Raw genomic sequence first — 23,353 nt, 5'->3', positions numbered from 1 at the left:
GTATGTGTGTATATGTATTTGTGTGTATGTGTATGTTTGTATATTTGTGTATATCTTTATGTGTATTTTTATATGTCTTTGTGTGTGTGTATGTGTGTGTATTTGTATGTATGTCTATGCGTGTTTCTTTGTATGTGTGTATGTCCATGTGTGTATGTGCATGTATGTGTTTGTATGTGTATGTGTGTGTGTGTGTGTATGTGTTTATGTGTGTGTAGATATGTCTGTATGTGTTTGTGTGTGTGTGTTTGTGTGTGTATGTGTGTGTGTATGTGTGTGTATGTGTATGTGTAGTATGTGTGTTTTTTTGTGTTTTTTTGTTTTTATTTTTATTTTGGTTTGTGTGTATGTGTGTGTGTGTATGTCTTTCTGTGTATGAGTATATGTAAGTTTTTGTGTGCATGTTTGGCGACCGGTGGAGGGCCTTAGGGGCACGGGGAGGGCGTTTGTGGATCCGAGACCTTTGGGGACCGGGGGAGTGCATATGAGAGCCCGGGGGGCCCTTTAAGGACCAGGGGAGGAGCTGTGGGGGTCTGAGGAGGGCGTTTGGGGGATAACATTTCGAAATTTTTACTTTTTAGTTTACTTTTTTGCGGCGCATCCCCTGCGGCGCATCCTGCGGCGCGTTCCTGCGGCGCATCCCTGTGGCGCATCCCCTGTGGCTCTTTCCTGACCCGCGGCGCCGCCCGGCGGCGCATCCTGCGGTGCGTTCCGGGCCCACGGCGCTGCCCGGCCGCACGTCTCTGGGCCGGGGGACTCTTGGGGGGGGCCCAGGGTGGGTGTTTGGGGGACCCTTGGGGGCCGGTTGGTCCTTTGGGAGCCTGGGGGACCTTGCAGGACCTGGGGTGGGCTTTTGGGGATCCGGGGGGCCAGTGGGGCGCCTGAGGGACATTTGGGGACCGGGGGTGGGCCTTTGGGACCCCGTGGGTCTTTTGGAAGCTCGAGGGGCTTTGGAGGACCGGGGGGACCGATGGAGGCCTGGGGGACAGTCGGGGACCGGTGGCGTGCCTTGGGGACCCCGTTGGTCCTTGGGGCGCTGGATGGGCCGGTGGGGGGCCCGGGGAGGGCCGTGGAGGGCCGGGGTGGGCCTTGGGGGGCGCCGGTGGTCCTGTGGGAGCTTGGGGGACCTTTGAGGACCGGGGGCTTCCTTCGGGGTTGGGGTATGAGGATTGGAACCCTTTGGGGTTGGGTTAGAGGACCTCACAACACTGTTCAAATGAAACTTGTGTATTATAACGACCACAGAGTTTCACCATTAAATTCTCTTCTAAAATGTCTTCAAAAATCATTTTTTAAAATGCCCCTATCTGCTTCGCCAAAATACTTCCATAACCCGCCTAAAACAGTTTCACCCAAATAATCCCTAAACGTAAATTCAGCGTGTTTAATTTGTTTTTCGAATCTCTGCGCTAATGCATTTCAAATTAATAAGAAACCATTTCGCGCGCTAAAACAATTCATCGCTAAGATGTTTCTTGCCTAATTGTTTCCATGGCCTTTGGTTATTAATATCGTTTGGAGTTCAACCAAAAGAACTGTTCCCGAGGCAATGACATTAATGATTTGGATCTATTCCTGGAGAATCGTTTCTAGGCGGAAATTTTTAAAGTCTGACAGATGATGTCATTGATTGATTGATCTGTCAAGAAAGGGGAAATTAATTTGTTGTTTCTAAGGGGAATTATTTATTCACGATAGGTGAATCCCCCTTCTCACGACCATCTTTCCCCAAACACATCCAATCAACATTTTGAGATAGCCATTTTATTCAACGTAGTTTTAAGTTCTGGAAATTAGGACTTTTAGGATTACAACCCCCGCCCCCCCCCCCCGCCCTCAGAGCAATGGGTGTAGGTTTTGCCCTGGGGGCATATAAAGATTCTATAAGGTTTCCCTTTTTAATAGTCGAAAGTGATTGGAAGGCAACTAACACCACTTCCACGCCCACCATTTCCCCAAACGCATCCAATAAAATTTTTGACATAGCCATTTTGTTCCACGCAGTTCAAAGTTCAGGATATTATACCTTTGAGCAGGACACTCCCCCCACAGTCTTCAGGGCAAGGGTTATAAGCTGGGGGCATATAAGGTTTTTATTGAAATCTTTGTCGTAGAAACTTGAAAAAGGGCTCATTCGATTGGAAATATTAAGGGCTAGTGCCCTTTTTAATAGTCAAAAGTGATTTCAGGGCAACTAACGCCCCTCTCACGCACAATCATTTTCCAAAACACATCCAATCAAAATTTTGAGATATCTATTTTGTTCAACGTAGTTGAAATTTCTGGGAATTAGGTCTTTTAGGATGATATCCCTCTCAGAGCTTTCAGTGCAAGAGTTGTGAGTTATACCCTAGAGGCATATAAGGTATATAGAAAGTTCTTGAAGAAATTTCAAAAAGGGCTCATTTGATTGGAAATTGAAATTGCCCTTTTTAATAGTCGAAAGTGAGTGGAGAGTAATTAACCCCCCTCTCACGCCCAGCATTTCTCCAAAAACATTCAATCAAGGTTTAGAGATAGCCATTTTGTTCAACGTAGTTGAAAGTTCTATAAATTATGTATTTAACGATGACAAGCCCCCCAGAGCCCCAAGGGCAAAGGTTATAAGTTATGCCCTGGGGACATAAAAGGTTTTTATAGATAGAGTTGTCGTAAAACTTCAAAAGGGGGTCATTCAATTGGAAATTGAGAGGGCTAGTGCCCATTTTAATAGTCGTAAATTATTGGAGGGTAAATAACCCCCCTCTCACGTCCATCATTCCTCCAAACACGTCCAATCAAAATTTTCAACTAGCCATTTTGTTCAACGTAGTAGAAAGTTCACGAAATTAGGTCTTTGAGAATGACACCTCCCCCCCCCCTGTGCCCTCAGGGCAAGGGTTGTAAGTTATGCCCTGGGGGTATATAAGGTTTTTATTGAAAGTTTTGCCGAAGAAACTTCAAAAGGGCTCATTTAATTAGAAATTGAAAGGGCTAGTGCCATTTTTAATAGTTGAAAGTGATTGGAGAGCGACTAACGCCCATCTCACACCCACCATTTCCCAAAACACATGCAATCAAAATTTTGAGATAGCCATTATGTTGAACGTAGCTGAAAGTTCTGGAAATTAGGTCTTAGAGGATGAAAACCACCCAAACAGCCCTTAAGGTTAAGGGTTGTAATTTATGCCCTGGGGCATATATGGTGTTTATAGAAAGAGTTATCGTTTCAAAAAGGGCTCATTCGAAAGGTTTCATTCATTAGTGCCTTTTTTAATAGTCAAAAGTGATTGTAAGGGTTGACATTTTTATAGTAAAGATCGATGTGGGTATAATGTTTTATTTTTTGTTGTTGTTGTTGTTTAGACCAGGGCACTTCGTATCGAAGGATTTGTCGTGGGGACTTAGAAAAGGGCTCATTCGATTGAAAATAGAAAGGGCTGATGCCCTTTTTAATAGTCAAAAGTGATTGGAGAATAACTAATCCCCCTCCCATTCCCACCCTCCCATTTGCCCATTATGTTTAAAAAATAAATGTTGCCTTAAGATTAAATCAAAATGCACTTTGTTATTGCTATTTCCCAATAAGCATCTCAGCATTATCCCAAAAACGACTGAGGGTATTATGTTCCAACTTTCGGGGCTACTTCTGCTCTTAAAATTTAACCAAATGAAAATAGCGTAAGTGTATCCAAGCTATCAAAGAAAGTAAACAGATTTTTTTGCGAATGGTGTCAAGTTTTCCATTTCAGGTCAACTAGAGGAAGTATGAAACTAAATGAAACCCTACTATTTGTGTCCAGATTTTTAAAAAGGTGTATGTTGTTAAAAATTGCTGAAAATATTTCTCAAGCATACAAATAGCAGACCAAACTATAAAGTCTTAAAAAACGAAAAGATTTAAAGTATTATTTTCTTTTTCTTAAAGTATTAGAGTACTTTAGTACTTTTTTTAAAGTATTAGAAAAAATTTGCACTTTACTAAAAAAAATACAAATGAATATGCATTGTCAGTTTAATATACATACACTGATATCTAGTAATCAAAATGTTAATATTATTTGTTTTATTAAAGTTATAAAAGTAAAAACATCTATATTTTTTAGTAAAGTGCAAATTTTGTTCTGGCCTTGGAAAGGTATAGGGGTTTTGAGCCCAACTTTTGTTCATTTCTGCTCGTTTTGAGCTTGACTAGGTTTTTTATTGTAATTTCTGTTCGTTTTGGGTTTAATTTATTTATCGATGCTGATTTGTGGTAGTTTCACGCTTGGTATATTATTTTATTTTATTTTTGTTCATTTTTTGTATAATAGAGTTCTTTACTTTTCTTTGAAAAACTGCTTTGTGGATTTTTTTTTTAATTAATACCACGCAAGGATAAAAACTTTGCTAAAGCTCTTATATCAACAGAATCGAACACTTGCTCATAATCTATAAAACTGGGGACCAAAGGTGTTTGACAACTCAGGCACTTCTCAATTATTATTTTAAGAGTGAAAATTTGTTGACATATCCTCTACATTTTCTAAAACCGCACTGTTCTTCTCTTAAAACTTTGTCAATGGCATCTCTCAGTCAAAAAAGTATGACTAAACCAGACTAATGTCTCGATAATTACCACACTCACTTTTATCAACTTTCTTATAAAGTGGTTTAATTAAGTTCTCCTAAAATCGTTAGAGACTTTCCCTTTTTCAAAAATCATCTTCATAATCTTTAGTAATTTATTTCTAACCTCAGAGCCACCATATTTAATAAACGCATTTACCACCCTATCAGCACCTGGAGCCTTATTATTTTTTTTAATTCTTTTAGTACTGTTGCTAATTCTTCAACTCTATCTCGGTTTAGCAAAGTAGTAATAGTGTTAAAGCCGCGAAATACACATGAAAATACACATTGGAATTGGTGTTGATTTGAACGGTACATGAAAATATACATTGGAATTACGCAAGAAAAACCCATGGCTATGTCATTAAACTTGCACGTGAACATTCTAAAAGTTGGCAGGTTTTTGTTTTTGATAAGAATTGCACATAGAATTACACTTCAGCTTCACGTGGATATTTTTTTGTTTGACGTGCAAATTGCCAAAAAAATTAAGTTTTGAGGATATTACGTTCCTTGGCAGCTTTTCTTGTTTTAATCAGATGGGTTTTGAAAGCACAGTGTGTACATGTGTGTAGGCTTTGTTATTTAAAAAATTGGACGCTACAATCAGAATTCTTTGATTGACATTTGCAAAAAAGGGTTTAGCATTTGCAAATTTGATCCTTTTAAGGTGGAAAAAAAGAGTTTAACATTTGCGAATACTTCAGAGCCGACTTGCTAGCAAAAAACCCGTGTGATTGACTTGAAACAAAAAAATTTAACAAGAAATAGCTGAAAAGTGTTTTGGGGGAGATGGGATGATTGTGTACTGTAAAATACACAAGTGATGTTTGGACAGTGTTGTCAATTTAAAATAGTTTAACGTTATACTATACGAAGAAGTAAAACGAATTTTTTTTTTGTTAAATAAGTAGTTCATATATCTAGACTAGTGATAGTGCTGTACTGTGGTACGAATTGCTTGTGAAAAACCCAAATGAATTAGTTGAAAATAAAGTTTTAAAGTTTAAATAAAGTTTATCTGTCTTGACTTTTCTCTGTCCTACAGTTACCCAGCCCAGTCTTGACGCAACCTATACAACCTATTGTAAAATACTTGATAACTTCAGAGTTATCAAGTATTTAAAGTTAAGAGGTGAAATCAAGATCAGAGGAATTTTTGAGATTTTTCATTGGTTAGAGATGCAACAATGGTACATTTTTATTTTTTTTAATAGAACGAAAAATAACGACTATTGAATGCCTCGCTGTTTAAGTTAGGAGGTGAAATCAAGACCAGAATATTTTTTTATATTTTTCTTGGGTCTGCAACCCGCCGGAGACAATTCCCTTGGTTTTGTTACTTAGTGGGAAAAATGGCAGAAAATACCACTCTGATGTAGTTTTTAAAAATTGTGTATGGAGGAGGGAGCTAAAAGCCTCTCATTTCGGGCTTAGACCATAGACATTCGATTGGGTATCTCGGAATTTCCATTCTCTTGGTTTTGTTACTTAGTGGCAAAAATGGCAGAAAATACCACTCTGGTGTATTTTTTCAAAAGATGTGTATTGAGGGAGGGAGCTAACGGCCTCTTATTTCGGGATTATTCACCTCTTGGATACACAATACAGAAATTTAATTCAGGAAATTATAAAAAAAAACATTAGACGGTGTTACGTGCGCGCACGTTCCCACTAAGTAACAAAACCAAGGGAATTGTCTCCGGCGCGCCGGAGACCAATGAAAAACCTCAAAAAATCTACTGGTCTTGATTTCACCTCCTAACTTAAACAGCGAGGCATTCAATAGTCGTTCTTTCTCATTCTATTAAAAAAAAATGTACCATTGTTGCATCTCTAACCGATGAAAAATCTCAAAAATTCCTCTGATCTTGATTTCACCTCTTAATTTACACTGCCCGGCCCCGCGCCGGAGGGGGGCATTAAATAGTGGAATTCATGAAGAATTTTCTCTGCCTTGGAGACTTTGAAAATTGTTTGTGATAAAAAAAAGAAAAAAAAGGAATTATCCGGTTATCGAGACTAGCAAGTTTATTACTTGCATTAAATCAGAAGATGTTTTCCGTGAAACTATTGCAGTTTCTATAAGAATGGTTGGATTTTTATACAACATCAAAATCAAATAGTCAACTTTTTCCTATGTATGCGAGAAAAGCATGTTGATATAGAACTTAATCACTGTTATACTTAGATTTTGTGAAATTGCTGTATTGTCTGTCTAGGAAACAAGTTCAATCGATAATGAATGCTAATAGAGAGTTTCTTCAATTTTTTTTCATAATTTCAGATAATAAAATTTATGTATTGTGCATTCAAGAGATGAATTCAAGAAAGAGTTTGTTACTTACTTACTTACTTACTTACCAAATTCCTGCTTACTTACAATTTTTTCACTATGACATATTGGCATATACAACATCGGATATTAATAAGCATTTTATTCATTTTAATAGCTTCATTATATCAATGTTACCCCTAGTGTCTTACAATATATGTATGCAAATTCCTTTTCTCACATCTCCGATGTTTTAATAGACATTCTAAACTTTTGATATGCTAACTTACTCTTAAAAAACTGAACAGATTACAATGTAATTTATAATATGTTTTTAAAAAGATAATACTAAATAGAATATTACTAAGAAAAGATATAATGATGTTTGCTCAAATATACGTTCACTCTTACATATCAAAATACGATGGTCCCATTATATAGAATAATTTTTACCATCTCTTATGCATTAATAACGATCTGCTAAGTCCTTAAGTATCCAGCATACGAAGAATCTGACCTCGTCTTCAGGACGGTGATAAACCCCTTCAAGTTTAGGACACTTAAATTCTTCTAGATTGAAAAGTGGAATCCTAGGGTAACACTTTTGAATTAAAATTTTATTTGTAGGTACATTACACTTTACATAGAGTGCTTCAACCCCAAAAAAGCTGCAAATTTCACTGACTTCCTCCTGGACATTTCTCAGTTCCTGACCACTATTATTAAGTGGTGTAATCACTCTATCGTACAATCCCAGTCTGTTTATACGATGTAATGTAGTACTCCGAAAGCTATTATCATGCTCAAACATGTTACAGTGCACTAACCAATGATAACAGCAAATTTCTTTGAGTTCTATTGACAATAATAAAAATGCAGATTGGAATATAACACCACTAAGATGATTTTTTAAAACCGATAAATTCTGTTTCATACAGTCCTATCATCTTGATAGCTATTAATGTAGTTGTTAAGAAGAGAAATACATCATCAAACTTTTATACCGTCGCTCAAGGTTGAATGGAGTTATGGCTAGGGGGATGACTCCTAAAACCATCTGAATTCATTGCGGGGAGGAGTCATAGAACTCTCGGTATCTATTGCATACAAATGAAGTCGGGAAATTATAATATTTTTTTTAATTTCTGTATTGTGTATCCAAGAGTCGAATTCAAGAAAGATATTTTTCCATTTTAAGATACTCACAAAAAAAAAGATAAAAAATAAATAAAGTTTAATAATTTCAAAGTTTAAAAGAAAAATTGTTTGTTTTATGAAAAAAAAATATTGAATTAGAACCATCGGTCCTCATAATCATTATGAGTAATCAAAAGTAATCTTAAGTTTCACATTTGAACTAGAGAATTGTATTTCCATAATTTTCTGACAAGAAACTAGAGTTTACGGTCAAAAACCCTTAGTAGCTTAGATTTTGCGTAAATAGTTTTATTTTTCGATCCAAAAATAGACTTAAGTTTCACATTTGAACCAGGTAATGGTATTTTTCCTAATTTTCTTACAAAAAACTGGATACTACGGTCAAAAACCCATTAATAACTCAGTTTGTACGTAAATAGTGTGTCTGACAATAGATGTACGCAAATTCCCTTTCTTACCTCTCAGATGTTTTAATAGACATTCTAAACGCTTGATATGCTAGCTTACTCTAAGAAATAATGAACACATAGCAATGTAATATTTTTAATGAAATAATGCTATGTAGAATATTAATACAAAAATATATTATGATACATTATTAATATCAGTGATTAACTTTGGACATTTTGAATCTGTTCCATAAAATAGTTCACCATGTTCTCTCTTGATATTGTAGTTATTGTCATCTATTAGTTCGTAATCAGTAGAATAATCATTATTCAATTTTGAATCATACACAATTTTTACTGGTGTCTCATGAATAGGCTCAATATGCTTTTCGTCTTTGGTATTATTTGATTCATTGACTGTTTGATCAATGCCAGTAACGTTTGCTGGTGCTTTCTTTTTCATCGTTTCATCTTTATATTCCGTAGTGATATTTTCTGACAATGACATTTTTATAGATGTCTATTAACACACTATTTTTACGCAAGTAACAGTTTTGGCACGTAAAGAATATATGGTTTACAACATTAGTAGAGGAGTATGACTTTCTTTTATCAGCTTTCTGTTGAATGATAATACCCAAACGCTGATGACTGAATGTATCCATATATAATGTGACACCTGTAGTAATATCAAGCAACTGCCCTCTATCATCAACAATTATTTTTATGTTAGCATTCACTTTGAGTGCAATCTTCTCTGGAGATCTTAATATCGCGTAACCACCATCATAAGAGTTGAATTTTTTTGGTATCCCAAAGAAATTTAATTCCTTACTGTCATGACAATGCATGAATACATTTCCAATAGGGCTACCACTTGTACTTGTTTCATAGTTTAAATACTTCTCCTTGTCGGCATTCAATGCTACAATAACCTTGTTATGTGAACACACTCTATTAAAATGTTCCATCTTCACTTCTTTTTTTATTAAAGATATGACTTGTGTGTTTATCGTTCCACTGCGTAAAAAATACTGATTTAATACATGCAATAGACTAGGTAGTGTCGATAAACGGTCATAGAATACCAGTGGGAAAGCCATATCGTGTCTCTGACCAATTAGAGCACAATTGTTAGAACCGTAAGCATATTTTGACATTTTAAGATACATACAAAAAGAAAAAAAAATAAACAAAGTTGAAAAATTTCGAAGTTTTAAAAAAATAGTTTGTTTCTATGAAAAACATATATTGAATTATTAATTCAGATTTTACAGAAACAGTTTTATTTTTCGATCCTAAAAATGACTTAAGTTCCACATTTGAACCAAAGAACTGTATTTTCCACAATTTTCTTTCAATCAACTAGAGTTTAAAGTCATAAACCCACATTAGCTCAGATTTTAAAGAAATAGTTTTATTTTTCGATCCAAAAATGGACTTAAGCTTCACCTATAAATCAGAGAATTGTATTTTCCATAAGTTCCTTACAAAAAACTATAGTTTACGGTCAAAAACCCTTATTAGCTCAGATTTTACGGAAATAGTTTATTTTTTCGATCCATAAATGGACTTAAGTTTCACATTTGAATCAGAGAATTTTATTTTCCATAATTTTCTTGGAAAAAACTAGAGTTTACGGTCAAAAACCCTTATTAGCTCAGATTTTAAAGAAATAGTTTATTTTTTCGATCCTAAAAAGGACTTAAGTTTCACATTTGAACCAGAGAATTGTATTTTCCATAATTTTCTTGCAAAAAACTAGAGTTTACGGTCAAAAACCCTAATTAGCTCAGATTCCCCCCCAAAAAATACGTTTCAGTCATTTCTTGTTAAAACTTTATTGTCCACTAATTCATCCGGATTTTTGAAAGCAATTCGTATCAAAGTACAGCACTATCACTAGTATGAGGCATCTAATCTGACATCGCCCCTACCCCCAAAAAAATACTTTTCAGACATTTTTTGTTGAAACTTTATTTTCAACTAATTCATTTGTGTTTTTCTCAAGCAATTCGTACCATAGTACAGCACTATTACTAGTCTGAGACATCCACTCTGACATCGCCCCATCCCCCAAAAAAATACTTTTCAGACATTTCTTGTTAAAACTTTGTTTTCAACTAATTCATCCCAGTTTTCGAAAGCAATTCATGCCAGAATACAGCACTATAACTAGTCTAAGACATCCACTCTCTCATCGCCCCAACCCCCCAAAAAAATACTTTTCAGATATTTCTTGTTAAAACTTTATTTCAACTAATTCATCTGTTTTTTCTAAAGCAATTCATGCCATAGTACAGTACTATATCTAGTCTAAGACATCCACTCTGTCATCGCTCCATCCCCCCAAAAAATGCTTTTCAGACATTTCTTGTTAAAAATTTATTTTCAACTACTTCATCCGGGTTTTTCACAAGCAATTTTTACCACAGTACAGCACTATAACTCGTCAAAGACATCCACTCTGTCATCCCCCCCCCCCCCCCCCCAAAAAAAAAAAAAACTTTTCAGACATTTCTTGTTAAAACTTTATTTTCAACTAATTCATCCGGGTTTTCGAAAGCAATTCATGCCAGAGTACAGCACTATAACTAGTCTAAGACATCCACTCTGTCATCCCCCCCGCCCCCCAAAAAAATACTGTTCAGACATTTCATGTTAAAACTTTATTTTCAACTAAGTCATTGGGGTTTTTCAAAAGAAATTCGTTCCACAGTACAGCACTATCACTAGTCTAAGACATCCACTCTTTCATCACCCCCGCCCCCCCAAAAATAGTTGTCAGACATTTCTTGTTAAAACTTTATTTTCAACTAATTCATCCGGGGTTTTCACAAGCAATTCATACCACAGTACAGCACTATAACTAGTCTAAGACATCCACTCTGTCATCGCCCTCACCCCCCTCCCCCCCCCCCAAAAAAAAAATACTTTTCAGACATTTCTTGTTAAAAATTTATTTTCAACTAATTCATCCGGGTTTTCGAAAGCAATTCATGCCAGAGTACAGCACTATAACTAGTCTAAGACATCCACTCTGTCATTGCCCCCACCCCCCAAAAAAATACTTTTCAGACATTTCATGTTAAAACTTTATTTTCAACTAATTCATTTGGGTTTTTCACAAGCAATTCGTACCACAGTACAGCACTAACACTAGTCTAAGACATCCACTCGGTCCTCGCCCCAACCCCCCAAAAAAATACTTTTCAGACATTTCTTGTTAAAACTTTATTTTCAACTAATTCATTTGGGTTTTTCACAAGCAATTTGTACCACAGTACAGCACTATCACTAGTCTAGATACATGAACTACTTATTTAACAAAAAAAAATTCGTTTTACTTCTTCGTATAGTATAACGTTAAACTATTTTAAATTGACAACACTGTCCAAACATCACTTGTGAATTATACAGTACACAATCATCCCATCTCCCCCAAAACACTTTTCAGCTATTTCTTGTTAAAAATTTTTATTTCAAGTCAATCACACGGGTTTTTCGCTAGCAAGTCGGCTCTGAAGTATTCGCAAATGCTAAACTCTTTTTTTCCACCTTAATAGGATCAAATTTGCAAATGCTAAACCCTTTTTTGCAAATGTCAATCAAAGAATTCTGATTGTAGTGTCCAATTTTTTAAATAAAAAAGCCTACACACATGTACACACTGTGCTTTCAAAACCCATCTGATTGAAAACATGAAAAGGTGCCAAGGAACGTAATCTCCTCAAAACTTAATTTTTTTGGCAATTTGCACGTCAAACAAAAAAATATCCACGTGAAGCTGAAGTGTAATTCTATGTGCAATTCTTATCAAAAACAAAAACCTTGCCAACTTTTTAAAATATTCACGTGTAAGTTTAATGACACAGCCATGGGTTTTTCTTGCGCAATTCCAATGCATATTTTCATGTACCGTTCAAATCAACAGCAATTTCAATGTATATTTTCATGTATATCTCGCGGCTTTAACACTATTACTACTTTGCTAAACCGTGATAGAGTTGCAAGAAAAGATATAGAGGAAAATGAAAAAGTTTGTGATACATTGGATGTGAAGGAAGATTTGTTTTGTGAGGAAGAATTAGCAACAGTACTAAAAGGATTAAAAAAAAATGATAAGGCTCCAGGTGCTGACAGGGCGGTAAATGCGTTTATTAAATATGGTGGCTCTGAGGTTAGAAATAAATTACTAAAGATTATGAAGATGATTTTTGAAAAAGGGAAAGTCTCTAACGATTTTAGGAGAACTTAATTAAACCACTTTATAAGAAAGTTGATAAAAGTGAGTGTGGTAATTATCGAGACATTAGTCTGGTTTAGTCATACTTTTTCGACTGAGAGATGCCATTGACAAAGTTTTAAGAGAAGAACAGTGCGGTTTTAGAAAATGTATAGGATATGTCAACTTCTTTTCACTCTTAAAATAATAATTGAGAAGTGCCTGAGTTGTCAAACACCTTTGGTCCCCAGTTTTATAGATTATGAGCAAGTGTTCGATTCTGTTGATATAAGAGCTTTAGCAAAGTTTTTATCCTTGTGTGGTATTAATTAAAAAAAAAAATTCCACAAAATCAGTTTTTCAAAGAAAAGTAAAGAACTCTATTAAACAAAAAATGAACAAAAATAAAATAAAATACTATACCAAGCGTGAAACTACCACAAATCAGCTTCGATAAATAAATTAAACCCAAAACGAACAGAAATTAAAATAAATAACCTAGTCAAGCTCAAAACGAGCAGAAATGAACAAAAGTTGGGCTCAAAACCCCTATACCTTTCCAAGGCCAGAACAAAATTTGCACTTTACTTAAAAATATAGATGTTTTTACTTTTATAACTTTAATAAAACAAATAATATTAACATTTTGATTACTAGATATCAGTGTATGTATATTAAACTGACAATGCATATTCATTTGTATTTTTTTTAGTAAAGTGCAAATTTTTTTCTAATACTTTAAAAAAAGTAATAAAGTACTCTAATACTTTAAGAAAAAGAAAATAATACTTTAAATCTTTTCGTTTTTTAAGACTTTATAGTTTGGTCTGCTATTTGTATGCTTGAGAAATATTTTCAGCAATTTTTAACAACATACACCTTTTTAAAAATCTGGACACAAATAGTAGTGTTTCATTTAGTTTCATACCTCCTCTAGTTGACCTGAAATAGAAAAATTGATACCATTCGCAAAAAAATCTGTTTACTTTCTTTGATAGCTTGGATACACTTACACTATTTTGATTTTGGTTAAATTTTAAGAGCAGAAGTAGCCCCGAAAGTTTGAACATAATACCCTCAGTCGTTTTTGGGATACTGCTGAGATGCCTTATTGGGAATTAACATTAACACAGTGCATTTTGATTTAATCTTAAGGCGACATTTGGTTTTTAAACAAAATGGGAGGGGGGATTAGTTGCCCTCCGATCACTTTTGACTATTAGAAAGAGCCCTTTCTGTTTTCAATCGAATGAGCCCTTTTCGAAGTCCCCACGACAAATCCTTCAGCACTATCACTAGTCTAAGACATCCACTCTGTCATCGCCCCCCCCCCCCCCCCCCCCCAAAAAAAATACTTTTCAGACATTTCTTGTTAAAACTTTATTTTCAACTAATTCATTTGGGTTTTTCACAAACAATTCGTACCACAGAACAGCACTATCACTAGTCTAGATACATGAACTACTTATTTAACAAAAAAAAATTCGTTTTACTTCTTCGTATAGTATAACGTTAAACTATTTTAAATTGACAACACTGTCCAAAAGCACTTGAGTATTATACAGTACACAATCCTCCCATCTCCCCCAAAACACTTTTCAGCCATTTCTTGTTAAAAATTTTTATTTCAAGTCAATCACACAGGTTTTTCGCTAGCAAGTCGGCTCTGAAGTATTCGCAAATGCTAAACTCTTTTTTTTCACCTAAATAGGATCAAATTTGCAAATGCTAAACCTTTTTTTGAAAATGTCAATCAAAGAATTCTGATTGTAGCGTCAAATTTTTTAAATAACAAAGCCTACACACATGTACACACTGTGCTTTCAAAACTCATCTGATTAACAACATGAAAAGGTGCCAAGGAACGTAATCTCCTCAAAACTTAATTTTTTTGGCAATTTGCACGTCAAACAAAAAAATATCCACGTGAAGCTGAAGTGTAATTCTATGTGCAATTCTTATCAAAAACAAAAACATTGCCAACTTTTTAAAATATTCACTTGTAAGTTTAATGACACAGCCATGGGTTTTTCTTGCGCAATTCCAATGTATATTTTCATGTACCGTTCAAATCAACAGCAATTTCAATGTATATTTTAATGTATATCTCGCGGCTTTAACACTATTACTACTTAGCAAATTCTCAAAATGTTCTGCCCATCTCTCTTTAATTTCTTTCTTTATCGCTAATTGTGGCCCCGTTCCTATCTTTAACTGGGTCAAGTTCGGATTGACTACTCCTTCTCAATTTATTAACATACCAGTACAATATTTTACTATTATGCCGTCTAGCTGCATCTTCCAGATCCTCGGCAATTTTATCCATGACCTCCACTACACACCTCCTTAGTTCATATTTTAATACTTTCTCCACTTTCTTTAGATTCCATTTGTTTTCATATGATATGTCACTCAGATAATTCTTGTATAAGTCCTTTCTCCTTTCTATTAAATATAAAGCTTTTTCACTTATATTCTTAGCTGCAGTCCTAGCTTACTTCCCTAAGACACCTTCACCAACTTCACAAATTGTTTTTCTATAGTTATTCCATCCATCTTCCACATTATCAAATTTTAAACTCTCAAGTTTAGTATTCAACTGTTCCTGGAAAGTTTCTCCAAAATTCTCATCTTGGAGTCTACCAGCATCATAAATTCCCGGTAAGTAGTTACCCTTCCGAAATTTCAGCTTTAAATTAACCCTTAACACTACTAGATGGTGATCTTTAATTTTAACATCAATAAGAGCACTCCTATATACCCTAGTATCTTGTATTGATCCTGACAGTCTTCGGTTTACTATAACATAATCAATAAGGTTTGCTGTCTTACCATCACGTGAATACCATTTTAATTTATGAGCCATTTTATGACCAAACACCGTATTGGTTATAACTGGATTGTCGTACCTACTAAATTTCAAAAGTCTGTATCCATTACTGTTTTCTTTTCCTACACCAAATTTCCTAGGCTAGGATACCATCTATCCCTATTTCTATCGGCCTGGGCGTTAAAATTTCCTAGTAAAAACATCATATTTCTACCTGGGACCCTGTCTATTTGCTCCTGTAACTGTAAGTAAAATTCATCTGAGTCACTAATATCTTCATCAGTCGGTTCTACAGGGGCATATACTACTATAACTGATACCCTGAACTTTTTAGTCATAAAATGAGCAATTAGTATTCTATTATTAATAACTTCCCTGCCTAAACAATACTTAGCAGCTTCCTTATTCATCATGAGCCTTACTCCCTGTCTATGTACCCCATCCTTCCTGCCTGAGTAAACAAATTCTATATCACCTAATTTCATGTTTCCTAATCCTGGGATATGAGTTTCTGAAACTCATAATAAGTCCAGTTCGAATCGTCTGAAGTCGTCAGTCAAAATGTCGATACGATGGTTATTTTTTAACGTTGTAACATTCCAAGTTCCAATTTTCCTGTTCATTAAATCATTGAAATTATTTTGGTCTCAGGAAAAGCAATGATCCCAGATACCAGCGCAGGACGGGGATCACATATCTTCTCAAGCCTACACCGAAGTGCTTAAGCCGGCTTAGAACCAGACAGCAAGAAGCCCCTGGAACCTCTAGTATGAATGGAGGTTCTGTGCAATCCTGGGCGCATCTTGGTCACAACATGGTTTTCAGCACTTTGCGATGCTCTACTATCAACAAGAGTCGAAATCCTCCACAGACAATCTCAAGCCTATTACCTCCGACTCAGTATATATTCATGCCTACAAATATTATGCTACTATGGGGAGGCAGCCCATAGTAGATAAATTAGCTAGGAAAATGTTTTTAGCCCGAAGACACCCGTCAAAACCGACCAAGTCCAGAAGAATTGTCCGTTAATCAGAATCCCGTGCGAATGCAGTGTCGTTTACTAGACTATAATTTCCTCGAGGGGCGCCATTTTTCAAGTGGGAATAGAAATGATCGCAAGGTCCCTAGTCTTGCAGGCACTTCGAAAGGGTTGAGGCAGCCCTTTGTATCACTTTGTATCATTCCCGCGATGGTGTTGTATCACCACCGACGTTAGAAGAATCAGGAAGATCGAAATGAACCAAGGCTAGCCCCAGTAAAGCTTATCAACTCTGGTGACTAATATAACCTTACAAGATAGATAACAGTCGAGAAAACTTTTTTTCAACCTCAGCAACGGCATTGACAACTTTCTAAGAGCTTGGGTTTTCTGGTTAATTGACTTGATTTTTATCTGAAGGTTTATTATCACGTAAAGAAAGATGAATGGCATTGAGAGAAACTAAATCTATTTTATTTGACTGTAGTAGAACTATCATAAATACAGAATCATATTTTTATGCTGGTTTTAAATATATAAGTTTCATCAAGGTTAGTCTTACCCATAAAAGGCTACGCGCCTGAGAAAATTTGCCTTATTTTCGAAAAAAGGGGGAGAAAACTCGTAAAAGTCATAGAACTGTAATGAAAATCACACCATCAGATTCAGCGTATCAGAGAAACCTACTATAGAAGTTTCAAGCTCCTATCTGTCCCCTCCTCAACGCCTCGCTCTTTACGCTAAAGTTTGACTCTGTCTCACAGCTTTATCTTTTAAAACAATAAAAACTTTAGCGTAAAGAGCGAGGCGTTGAGGAAGGGACAGCCCCTTTCATATACGGAATAATTTCTGTTCGTTTTAAGTTTTAATGTCGCTCCTTACTTTCAGTTAAAAAAACTTGTTTTTTTTAGTTAATCTTTGTTCAAAGAAATCTTTGCGAAACAACAAAAATCTTTGAATATTTCGGTTCGTCATGGAAAAGCAGTGTTTGTTTTTTCAAAAATACCTACAGCCTCCTTAGTAAGTTTCATAAATTGCTCACCAGCAGACTACTGCATCATTAGCAGGAATAGTAGGCAGCCCTGCCATCGTAAAGAGATGTTTAATGGCTCAGTTGAAAGCCATTGCTCAAATCTACGTGCTTTTTTCTCATTAAATAAAAAAAACAAGTTTTTTAAACTGAAAGTAAGGAGCGACATTAAAACTTAAAACGAACAGAAATTATTCCGTATATGAAAGGGGCTGTCCCCTCCTCAACGCTTCGCTCTTTACGCTAAAGTTTTTTATTCTTTTAAAAAATAAAGTTGTGAGACAGAGTCAAACTTTAGCGTAAAAAGCGAGACGTTGAGGAGGGGACAGCCCCTTTCATATACGGAATAATTTCTGTTCGTTTTAAGTTTTAATGTCGCTCCTTACTTTCAGTTTAAAAAACTTGTTTTTTATTTAATTTCTGATCGTTTTTTAGTTAATGCAGCTTTTATTTTGGCTCACGGTCATTGAATAAGTAAACAAAATTTGCATAAAAAATTTACTTTTCTTTTGCTAAATGGATGTCTCTAAATTTGGTTATGACGTAATTTACAAATTAACTTAGGTAACTAACTTCTATATTCGTATATTTTTCTTCTGGCAAAAAATACAAAGTTGAAGATTTTTGCAGATATGAGCTTGAAACCTATGTAATAGGGTTTTCTGATACGCTGAATCTGACGGTGTGATTTTCATTAAAATTCTTTCACTTGTAGGGGATGTTTCCCCCCTCTTTAAAAATCGGGTAAATTTTCCCAGGCTCGTAGCCTTTGATGAGTAATACAAAGTTAATATTAAGGATATTAAATTCCTTAATAAAATTTATATATTCAGAATCAGCATTATAAACCCATTCTTTTGATACATTTATTGACATCAAAATTCCGTTTTTAAAAGTTTTGATTACTATTGAGCCGTATCGCTTGTTTTTTTTATTGTTTTTTTTATTACGTATATGTAATTACGTATATGAGGGGGTTCTTTCTTTAGTCACTGCCAAGCTCATTACGTTAAAAGTTAAAAACAAAATTAATTCACAAACCCCTGAATCACAAAGGCCGTTTAATTAGAATAGATAGCTCTTATGAAAGAATTAAAAAAAACTGTAGCGTAAAGAGCGAGGTATTGACTTGGGAAAAAACCCTCTCATATACGTTATAATTTCTGTTCCTTTTAAGTTCTAATGTTGCTTCTTACTTTCAATTGAAAAAACTTGTTTTTTTTTTTATTTAATTTCTGATCGTTTTTTAAATAATGCTTGGAAATCCGGTGCCCCCATCATAGAAATGTCCCTTACCCCTAAGGAACATCCTCCACAGAACGATTCTCCCAAGAAACCCCCTCCTCCAGCCCCCCCCCCCCTCCAGAAAAAAATCCTTCCTGAAAATGTCTGTATACTTCCCAATAACCAATAAATAATGCTGGCAAGTCCGGCGCCCCCTTCATAGCAATTTCACTCCCCCCATGAAAACTTCCTTCATGGACAGATCCTCCAACATAACCCCCGACCCCCCCCCCCCAACTACAAGAAAAAAACCCTCCTGAAAACGTCTGTATACTTCCCAATAACCAATACTATATGTTAACATTGGGTAAAGTTCATAACTTCTAGCCCTCCCCCCGGGGAGGGCTAGCCCCCCGGGGTCTCCGAGGGATCAATTCATCCTAAAAGACATAGTTATCATATTTTCGACCATACTGATCAAAATGGCTATCTCAAAATTTTGATCGGGTGACTTTGGGGAAAAAATGAGTGTGGGAGGGGGCCTAGTTGCCCTCCATTTTTTTGGTCACTTAAAAAGGGCACTAGAACTTTTAATTTCCGTTCCAAGGAGCCCTCCCACAATGCTCTAGGGCCTCTAGGTTGATACGATCACCCCTGGAAAAAAAAAACAAAAAAAAACAAACAAATAAATACCCATCCCTAATCTTTCGTCTGGCAATAAATGCAAAATTCCACATTTTGGCAGATAGGAGCTTGAAACCTCTACAGTAGGGTTCTCTAATACGCTGAATATGATGGTTTGATTTTCATTAAGATTCTATTATTTTTAAGGGGTCTTTCCCCCTTTTTTTTGAAATTCAGCCAAATTTTCTCAGGCGCGTAACTTTTGATGGGTAGCACTAAACTTGATGAAAGTTATATATTTGAAATGAGCATTGAAATCTGATTCTTTTGATGTATCTATTGGTATCAAAAACCCGTTTTCTACAGTTTCGGTTACCATTGAGCCGGGTCGCTCCTTACTTACAGTTCGTTACCACGAACTGTTTGATAAACTCTACCATTTGTAATTGCCATATAGCAACAAACACGGAAATGTTGGTACCATTCGTACCTTTTTGTTACTTTACGAGTCAGGCTTTTTATTACGAGTCAAGCATTTTTTTTCACTCATATTCAAGTGAATATCATATTCACTCCTAATGACGTAGATGGCATCTGATAGTCACTTTGTACCCTTTATCAATTCTCTCATTGAGAGGCAAAAAGAATTTTCAAATTGTCGTAATGTAGCAAGCTGGGTTGCCACCCTGGCCTGGAAGAATTTACTAAATCGAAGAGGAAAAATTTACTAAATCGCATCTGTTTTTACTAAATGCTCACAAAATTTTTTTGAGCATTTAGCATTTAGCACTATCAAGCATCTTTTTTTACTATCGGGGGATAATCAATAGGATTTCCACAATCTTTTTTCCTTCTTTCTTCTTTTTTTTTCTCTTTTCCTCTTTTCTTTCGTTTTAATAGTATAATTGAAAATCCCGGAAACCTATAAGTTCAAAAATCTTTTCTTTTTTTTTTATTTGGATGTACTACTGGATAGGCTTCATATTACAGATGCGGTGTATCCAAAACGTCAAACAATAGTCTGGAATCTTCGATTCTGGAAATCCTGCTGGTGAAGCCAGGCTTTAAATTTATCAATAGTCTTCAGGTCATAAAATTCAGATATATTGAAAAATTAAAAAACAACCAACGAAAAAAAAACATCTACAACTCATATTCACGAAGCGATTCAGGCGACGGAGTGCTTAGAATTTGAGGTGTGTTTGAAACTGACGGCTTTTGAAATTTGTCCCCCAGTTTCCGTTTTTAGGTTTGAAATCTAATCCCTTCTATTTTGCATTTTTACGAGAAAATTTGCCACTTTAAAAACACTGATTGGGCTGATCTTTAAATAAGGGATAAGCTGCTTACATCGATTCCTGGCAATTTCAAAGCAACTACTTTAGGTTCTTTTGAACTGATTTTCTCTGGATTCTCTCTCGTTCGTATTCAAGGGAATAAAAAACCAATACAACCTATGTCACTTCAAAACGGAAATGATGTAATCGGCTACCGGTTTAGTTGTAAAAATATGTAAATTAAAAAGTGCACCTCAAATTGGACTAGGGCTGCCAAAAAAAAAAGAAAACTTATATAACATACAATAATTAGTTTTTAAAAAATATAATTGTGTTAATATTCTTCAGGTCAGGCAAACCATACAAATTGAAAAGTAGGAAGAAAAATTATGTAGACAGAATTTAGAAAATTCGCACTTAAAAGGCTTTAGTCGTCCTCTGCCTCGTCCGAATTTAAAGTATCCACTAGTGTCGAATTCTGACTGAAGGGGTCAACTTGTTTCCATTTCTTGATAGTCCGAGTCCAATTGCTGGGGATCGCCCAGTCATCTACTCCACTTGAAAACCTGAGAACAAGTTGCTTCGTTTTCATAAAGGACGAAACGCTCGAGACATTTAGCCTATTCCGGTTTTTAAGTTTGATGACCAACAAAATCAAGAACTGTCTCTCTGTTCCAGCACTTGAATGGGACAAAATGCAAAGAGTCAGAAAGAACTTGGGCAAGCATGGAAAAAGTTCGTTCCCAGCAGCGTCTTTAAAAAGGGACAAGGCTAATTAACAAACTTAGCAGCTGTTATGAGAGTCTGGGAAAATTTTCCGAAAATATATTAAGTCGGTATACCAGTCCTGATTTTAAATAGTTTGCTTTTCAAAGCGAGTATCAAGAAGAAGCCGAGAGAAAAGTAGAGTTTTTTAAGCGCTAGGATTGACGCGAAATCGCAAAAATGAGAGAAATAGTAGCCATAATATCTAAGGTAATCGAAATCAGATTTTGCAATAAATGGACCCTAATTGTTTCCCCTGAATTCATGGAAAATAACAAAAGTTTTGTTTGCTACAAATCATGATTTTTTTACTAGATTTCGGGAAATTTACTACATCCTCTAAATTTACTAGATATTGTTTTTTTTTTTACTAGATCTAGTAAAATCCTACTGACGGTGGCAAGCCTGGTAGCAAACCGGATTTTGTTATAGCCTTTGCCTACGTAGGATAAACAGATGGATGCAGTTTAAAAAAATTTAATTTTAATTAAAAACGTCAAAGACTAATTAAAAAAAAAGAAGTTTTTCTGAAGGAAGTAACGAGCGAAGTTGGAACTTAAAATCGAACAAAAATAATTTTTGTTCGTTCAGGCTTCCCAGCCTATCTAACATATATCGATAAAATTACTGCAAATAAACAAAATGATGATATTTCCCCACGTTTGCATGATTATAGAAAACTAGCACTTTACTTTTCTCCCTTCCCTAGGCTATATTTTATGAGTTAGTCCCACTTTATAATGTCCATCAAGTTTGCCTCCTTTTTTATGCAATTTTTCTATGAAATAGCTTTCAGTGGGGAGTTTACAATTATTTAATCCCCAATACTTACATATTGAGAAACTTCCAATATGTTAATTCTCAATGTTGTAATCAGCATGAAAAGCAGATTCTTTTATGTGTAAATACCCTGTTATCAAAATTTGCAGTTTACTCATAGTTCATTGCCATGAAACGTTTAATAATTTATATTTTTTTTAAAACGTTTAATAATTTATATTTTTTTAAAACGTTTAATAATTTATATTTTTAGGTTACTATTATAGAAGGAAACAGCCCATTAGACGTAGGGACTGCAACAATTATACTTGCAGTTTGTATGGTATCAGCTGCGTCGGTAAATTTAGCCTTCGTTGACAGGCTTGGCAGAAAAACGTTAATGATTGTTTCGGGTCTTTTTATAAAGATTTCGCTTTTAGCGCTTGGCACATACTTCTACATATGGGTAAGTTGTTCTTATCAAAAGTGTAAATGTATTACACTAAACCAAAGACGAACAGTTAAATTCTAACAATAATTCGAAATTAAAACGAACAGAAATCACTGTCGATGCATAAATCAGACCCAAAACAAACAAGAATCACAATGAATAATCAAGTCAAATTAAAATGAATAAAACTACCCAGACAGGGAGCCTTCTAAGCTTCTAAGCCTTCTAATCACCAGAACGTTATTTTCGCTTTAATGAAAAAATTTTTATTTCGAACACTATGTTTTATTTCTGAAAACATCAGCAACAACAAAGCAGCAAAAATAATATCGAAGGGTAATCAAGGTTTACCAACAAACGTGGCACTACCTATCTTCTTCCCTCAATCTCAACACCTCCAAACAGTTTGAATGTCGCTCACATGCATTCCCAACGGTATTTATTTTAAACAGTGTGGCTTTTATTGGACAAGACAATAACAACAACAACAACAAAAAAACAAAGAAAAAAAAATCACCTTAATAGCCAAGATTAGTGAAAAGAATGAATGCAAATAGACAAGCTGTTTAATATGTAATGATATTTATTCTTAGAAGTCTCAGCAATTTCGTATTTAATAATTTTGTAGAAAAGAAGATGTTTTAAGTTTTAATTTTGTTTTTAGTTAAGCTTTAGCCTTACCTCTGTTTGTGGTAATCTCTGTTCCTTTTAAACTTGACTTCCTTATTAATTGAAATTTCAGTTGGATATCATTTATAAGTTGATAGCAAAATG

The 23,353-nt window shown here is 35.2% G+C and overlaps 1 protein-coding gene across 1 annotated transcript in view; it reads left to right on the top strand.

Annotated features, from left to right (window-relative positions):
* The window catches only part of LOC148952824 (facilitated trehalose transporter Tret1-like), a 73,601-nt gene that overhangs the window by 38,358 nt on the left and 11,890 nt on the right, over positions 1–23,353 (top strand). The window contains exon 3 of the mRNA XM_089087438.1: positions 22,403–22,594. Within this exon, the coding sequence (XP_088943564.1) occupies positions 22,403–22,594 (192 nt within the window). The remainder of the gene's footprint in view (positions 1–22,402; positions 22,595–23,353) is intronic.

The sequence above is a fragment of the Artemia sp. Qi Xiang Cuo genome, chromosome 4 (assembly GCF_049724085.1).
Source record: "Artemia sp. Qi Xiang Cuo chromosome 4, ASM4972408v1, whole genome shotgun sequence".
NCBI classification, from domain to species: domain Eukaryota; kingdom Metazoa; phylum Arthropoda; class Branchiopoda; order Anostraca; family Artemiidae; genus Artemia; species Artemia sp. Qi Xiang Cuo.
Note: the sequence above shows the minus strand (reverse complement) of the source record. Positions and strands in the feature narration are given on the sequence as shown.